The sequence below is a fragment of the Miniopterus schreibersii genome (genome assembly GCF_964146895.1).
Source record: "Miniopterus schreibersii genome assembly, chromosome: 2".
Classification (NCBI taxonomy): domain Eukaryota; kingdom Metazoa; phylum Chordata; class Mammalia; order Chiroptera; family Miniopteridae; genus Miniopterus; species Miniopterus schreibersii.
In genome coordinates, this window is record NC_138102.1 from 102843978 (window position 1) to 102850746 (window position 6769).

Below are 6769 nucleotides of genomic sequence, written 5' to 3' on the forward strand. Positions count from 1 at the left end.
TGCAGCCGGAGAGGCGGAGGAGGGGAGCCGGCGCGAGCCGCCCGCCTCGGACCCACGCGCAGCTGCCGCCGCCGCCGCCAGCCCGGCAGGCTCCCCGGACCGCGGCGGGGTCCTGGACGGCTGCATGAGCTCGGAGGATTGACCGCAAGTCCTGCGGCCGGGACCGTTGTGCTCCCCGGAGGGCTGCCGGGGCTACGCGGCTGGAGCCATGCGGACCGAGTTTGGAGCTGAGCAGACTGAGCGCGGCCGGTCACTGCACTTGCTGACCGGAGTCCTGCGCGCACTGTCCGGCTTCTTGGCCCCTTCTCGCCGCCCGAGAGGGGAATAAAGGAAGGGAGACCCTCCCCGAATCCTGAGCGGTATCCCGAGATTGCAACCCTGCGGCAGAGCCCTGGCTCCGGGTCCGCAGCGGCGTTCCCAGCGGTAATCCGACAGGAGGGATCGTCCCCTCGGGGATGCACGGGGAGGGTCCTCTCGAGGGTGAAGCCTCCAGGGGATGCGGGACGGCAACCCCGGGGGCCTTCTGAATCTGCACCCGAAAGAAAGAGTTCCATCAGTGCGGACCCACTATCAAGGCTGCCCCCTCGGGGCCGGGCCACCCGGCGGAGGGAGGGAATGGCTTAGGAGCCTCCTGGCTCAGCAGCCCGGCGTCGCTGGCTCCCGGGACGTCGCGGCGGAGGGCAGTGGCCCGCGCGGGAAGCGCCGCGGAAGGGACACTCGGTGACGAGCTCCCGGCTTGAGCGCCAGTGGGAACCGGATCTCGAGGGCCACGGTTTACTGGAGACTGCGCTGCGCCCTCTGGAGACGCGCGGCCCGCGCCCAGGGTGCCATGTGGGGTGGACGCCTCCGGTCCGCCTCCTCCGCCCGTGTGGCCGCTGCACTCCTGCGGCTGCTGCTGGCCGCGCTGCTGGCGGCGGGGGCGCGGGCCAGCGGCGAGTACTGCCACGGCTGGCTGGACGCGCAGGGCGTCTGGCGCATCGGCTTCCAGTGCCCCGAGCGCTTCGACGGCGGCGACGCCACCATCTGCTGCGGCAGCTGCGCCTTGCGCTACTGCTGCTCCAGCGCCGAGGCGCGCCTGGACCAGGGCGGCTGCGACAACGACCGCCAGCAGGGCGCCGGCGAGCCTGGCCGTGCGGACAAAGACGGCTCAGACGGCTCGGCAGGTAGGGGGCAGGGCGGGGCTCGGCGCGAGGGAGGCTGGCTTCTCCTGGAGGGCACGGGCCTGGGACCCTGGGGAGGGGAGAGGAATCGGGAGCACTGAGGTTTCAGATGAGGGGGTTGGACCAGGAGGTGGTGCCTGCATTCTGGCGCAGCTATTATTGTGTGCGAAATGGGGCACCCGTTCACCGTCCTGGGACTCAGTTTCCCCATCTGTCAGCTAAAGAGTGGTGTGGCTTGGATTTTCCCAAGGAAACCACCTATTTAAGGCAGGGTGGGCCGAAGACAGCTCCACAATCCTCCAGTCCAAGGAAGGGCCTCTGGGTGCCCCGTCCCATGCCTCCTATCTCCAGAGGTCTGACTTCTAAAGGTTAGCATCTTGGGGGTACCGGAGGAAACCCTGAGGCTGGCAGGGGCACTTCCGCGAAGGCTCCTCAGAAGGAAGGCAGTTCCTCAGGACGTAAGCGGGCGATGCGCTGTACCAGACCCAGGAGACTCGTGCCGTCTAATGTGCTGCTGCGCCTCTCCCCTGCCAGACCCGGCCGCTCTGGTTTCTGGACAGTTGTCACCATTTGGACTTGCTAGGTGTGACATCAGAGCCGTGCACAATCTTGCTTTCTGTGGTTTTTAAAAATTATATATTTTTTCAAATTACCAAAGGTAGAGTTGGAAAAATAAACAAGTCCGTGCAAGAATTTGATAGGTTCCGCTTCCTCTTCACAAACCTCCCAGATGGCCTCCCTCCAGGGTTCACATCAAATAAGTGCGTTTGAGAGGGAGGGTTTAGGTTGGTGTAGGGGTAGAGGTCAAATGGCAAGCGTGTCACCAAGAGGCCCTCTCTGCTTTTTTCTGCAGCTGGTTATATTAAGGACAGGACTTTTTAGCAGCACAAGGAGCCCGGGCTTTGAGTTACCTGAGCTTGGCACTAGTGGCATCTGTGTTTACAGAATCGTCTCCCCCTGGTAAGAGGCAGCTCTTTTCAGTGCTGGTCCCTTTGCAGTCAAGCATTTTATTAGCAAGCCATTCCTAATGTTCCACGACATTGAATCTGAAGAGAGGAGAACTGAGAGTAATTCCAGAAAAGGTGCCATCTTAAAACACAAGCTCAGCCTTGCAGGGTGTGTGGCCGTGGAATAAAGCCTTGAGAAATGAGCCAAAGCCGGAGCTGCTACTTCTGTGTGTCAGCTAAGTTGGGTTCGTTAATGGTCTCTAAAAAGTTCGGTTGGCTTTGGGACAGATCATAGGCAGCAGACTTCTCATGACACTCTGTGATGTGCGTGGGTGCCTTCTTCACCCTACTTTTTAAGTCCTGTTTTCCTGAAAATTCCGTTCCTCTTGCTTCTCTTCTGAGTCAGGAAGGGCAACATGCCTAATTAAACAGTGCTGAGGGCTTAGAGGAACCCAGCATTTTTTACCCTGTGTAGTTATTTACGCTTCCAATTAAAAATTCTGGAAGGAGAACAGTTATTTCTCCCCAAAATTCATTATGTGGACTTAGGCTGCTTTCAGCTAGTTTTTGCTCTAGTGTTTGGGGTTTTTCATACTATTATTTCTTTACTTCTTGATGACACATTTAGGACTGGTATCTTAATTTAGAGAATGAAATGTTTATAGCATACGGATGGAAAAGCCCCCATTCACTGCTCTAGTATACTATAGTTAGTCTGAAGTGACCGTGTAATTAGAACAGTCCCACTGTCAGAAAGCCAGCTGTGCTGTAAACTAGCAAGTGTTTCTACCTATTAAAGGGACACTATGCATAAATAGAAGATTTACTCTGTTCAGCATTGATGATTAAGGAAATCTTCAAGTGTCAGCTTTGGTTTAATACTTAAAAAATATATTTTACTTGTAAGGCATTATTTCTCCATTACTTTGTGTGCTACTATATTCGGCACTGACTGAGGAAACGTGTGTTTCATGTTTTAAGACTTTCCTAAAATCCCTACAATAACTGACTGTCCATACTTAAGTCAGACAGTTGTAGGATCTATATAGAAACAAGTTGAAATTCTTTAAAAGGTGTTTGCCCTCAGCAAGTTATTTACATTCCTTGCAAACTCCTTTTAGCATATTTTAGGAAGTTTTATTTCCAGAGGCAAATAAATCAAAAGCTTCGGTCAGACCCTAGCCATGTCCATTTCCAAAAGGAGTCTGTAAGGCACAGAGGTCAAAGAAGGGTAAGGAAAACTCCACACGCCTGCCTAACTGAAGCTGGTGAGGGTTGGGGTGGGAGGGGGACCTAGCATGGGCCATGGGTGGTGGAAAGGGGAAGTGACTCCTGTGCAGGGAAGTCATTTCAGGCAGCATGGAACAAGGTACCGAGGAGAACTAATGTCGGGAGCAACAAGACATTTGTTCCAGGGAGCCAGGGAGCACCCAGGCAGGCCCAGAGGGCCTGAGGTGGAAGTCACCCTGGAGTTCCCGACACTGGATTCTGTGTGAGGACCTACAGGGAAAGCCTGCAGAGCATAAAGCAGTGGGCACCATATTTAACAAGTGAGGTTCATTCTGAAAAATAAAACTGTAAAAGGTAAAAAATAATAACTTTACTAAAGTTGGTAGTGAGCCACTTTTATATTATTTTACTTTCAAAAACCCTTGTGGGAGCCCTGGGGATAGCAGCACGGGGCTTCCATAAGCTGGATAAGATACACCCACTGATGGGGGCAGAGAATCAGGAGGGAGGCGCCGGCAGAACGCCTGGGAGCCACTTCTGTAGAATTCCACCCAAGGTTACCAAGAAGTTACTTTTTTGATGTGTTTCTGCCCATGTCCTTAACTGTTTGGTTGGAAAACACATGAGGACAGGGACTATGTCTTGCTGGTCTTGGCAAAGCAGTGCCAGCTCAGTGGTACAGGGCAGACCCTCAGGAGGGAGCCCAGTTCTCCCACACCTGAGGCACCCTGTGACTGTCCCCTGGAGTCGGTGTTTTTAGAATACTAAAATTTAATATTTACTAGCTGTAAATATTTAAAATTTTGCTTTTGGGGGCTGACCTGCCATGCCTGTCTGGCCCTCCCACCTTTCCTGAGACTCAGTAAAGGACAGTGCAGATCATGGGCTGCTAATGAGCACACAGACTGCCCCAGCCTGGGCCCTTCGGTTTGGTGTTCCTGTCACTCATTTCCAATCTCCACTGCCACGCAGTGATTTTTACTGCATATTTACAGTGAATCATGTTATGTTTTTGTCTTCCAGTCCCCATCTACGTGCCATTCCTCATCGTTGGGTCTGTGTTTGTCGCCTTCATCATCTTGGGGTCACTCGTGGCCGCCTGTTGCTGCAGATGTCTCCGGCCTAAGCAGGAGCCCCAGCAGAGCCGGGCCCCAGGGGGGAACCGCTTGATGGAGACCATCCCCATGATCCCCAGCGCCAGCACTTCCCGAGGGTCGTCCTCCCGCCAGTCCAGCACAGCTGCCAGCTCCAGCTCCAGCGCCAACTCTGGAGCCCGGGCACCCCCAACAAGGTCACAGACCAACTGTTGCTTGCCCGAGGGGACCATGAACAACGTGTATGTCAACATGCCCACGAATTTCTCTGTGCTGAACTGTCAGCAGGCCACCCAGATTGTGCCCCATCAAGGGCAGTACCTGCATCCCCCATATGTGGGCTACACGGTGCAACATGACTCAGTGCCCATGACTCCTGTGCCGCCTTTCATGGACAGCCTACAGGCGGGCTACAGGCAGATCCAGGCCCCCTTCCCTCACACTAACAGTGAACAGAAGATGTACCCAGCTGTGACCGTGTGACTCAAGGTGCCAGCCGGGCTCCATTACATGACCGAGGAAAACAGGGAAGCTGTGGACTTGGCAAGGATACTCAAAGTGGAAGTCCATGCATGCCGGTGACGTGCACGGCACAGTTCTTTTGGATAGCTTCATTTGCCCCCAAACTGTGTGAAAACGTCTCTCTCTGAATTAGCTTTTCTGGATGTTTTATCCCAGTGCATGATTGATTTATGATGGGAAAGGGCATCACCTGGAGATGCCCACGTTGTTACCAATGGTTGTATGACAAATGCTTGAGCCCTTAAGTGCCCTTGAGGTATGGCTGTCAAAAGAAATTTGTAAACAGATGGGTTAAGGTTTTTATTATGTTATTGTTATTATTTCTTTTGTTTTTTTACTGTACCCCATCAGAGTACCTATTCTTCCCTTTTACCTTGGTCTTTCATAAGCATCCAAGGTCTAGGAGAAGATATTAAGAACACAGTTATTATAAAAGGAAATCTAATTTGAACTCCATGAGATTAGTCATTGATCTCAGTGTTTCACAGGCATTCTTTCTTTCATTGTAAAAGGATATATATTGTCTATTTTTGTGCTTTTTTGTCTATTTTGTGCTTTTTACCTTGTGTAGAGATCTTATTACAAAGTGATTTTCTACATTAAAAAGAGACTGAAAGAAATTGTATAGTTACTTAACTGATGACATTTCAGAACTCTGGGGTTTTAATCTTGAAGTAGTGGGTGGTGTAGTAATAAAGCCATTCATCCCCTTCTTGATTGTATCATCTAATTTTCCAACTTAACAGTGACATCTGAGAAGTAATTAGATTTTTTTATATTGAAATTATAAACTATCACCTGCTACTTCTCCAAGTTACATATGGCTTGGCATTTCTTTCTATTTGGTTTTCAGATCCCCATGTCCGTATAGAACCGAGTGCAGGTAATTACGGTTCTTATAAATGAAGATCAGCATTTCTGCCTAGATCTGATAAAACATTTTCTTGTTTCCCCTATAAATATCAAAGAAATGCTTTACAAAGGTTGAGTATAGCTTCTCAGCCATAATCCGAGACTTGGGACGAAATTTAAACCACAAATATAATTTACTTTGCAAATCATAAGACTTTTTATACTCTTGTTATCGAAATGGCTTATTTTTCAGGCAGTAGGGACTATTAAGAGAAAAGCTTTTCAAAGAGATACTGACTTTCTTTCTCCACAAAGTTAGTTCGTGTTTTTCTCTCCTAGTCCTCAGCAAGCACTGTACTCATTACCAGTGTTCTGAATTATGAAATTGAAGTGAATTTGTGTATCGTATTGTTTACTTATAAGAAATAAGTTCAAGTATTGTGCGAGTAAATTTCCAACTGCTAGCAAAACCAAGATTTGTAATTAAACCATTATAAGGTTGGTCTTTTACATATTTATGTCAGTATCTATTATCTCTCATCTACCCTACCTACCTTCTACCTATACCTACCTACCTACCTACCTGTCTATCTAACAATCTAACATCTATCTCATGACTAAATAATGTAAAACCACTGTTGGCAATTGGTATCAACAAAGATAATCAAACGTTTTTAATAACCAAAGGCAGGGGAAAATAATTTTACTTATTAATAAATATTTTATGGTATGAATTCCTGGGGGAGTTGTGTTTTTTTTTGTTTTCATTCTACTTGGTAATTTTAGACGGTCTATTAAACCTGTTAATAGAATAAAATTGCTCAAAATTATAAGTACTGCTTTCTAGAACCAAGAGCCTACCTTTAAAACTAATCAATATCTGGGAAGTTTGTATGTATGTTCTATGAGTCAGTAATATTATTCCCAACATTCTGTGGGAAATGTTGACAACAGAGTTCTTTTG

At 49.2% G+C, this 6769-nt stretch overlaps 1 protein-coding gene across 1 annotated transcript; it reads left to right on the forward strand.

Annotated features, from left to right (window-relative positions):
* Positions 1-223: 223 nt before the first annotated feature.
* SHISA2 (shisa family member 2) lies at positions 224-6539 on the forward strand. Its single transcript, XM_081130405.1, has 2 exons — positions 224-1163; positions 4361-6539. The coding sequence occupies exons 1-2, from the start codon at positions 830-832 to the stop codon at positions 4912-4914; spliced, it is 888 nt and encodes a 295-aa protein (XP_080986531.1). The 5' UTR covers positions 224-829; the 3' UTR covers positions 4915-6539.
* The last annotated feature ends 230 nt before the right edge of the window (positions 6540-6769 follow it).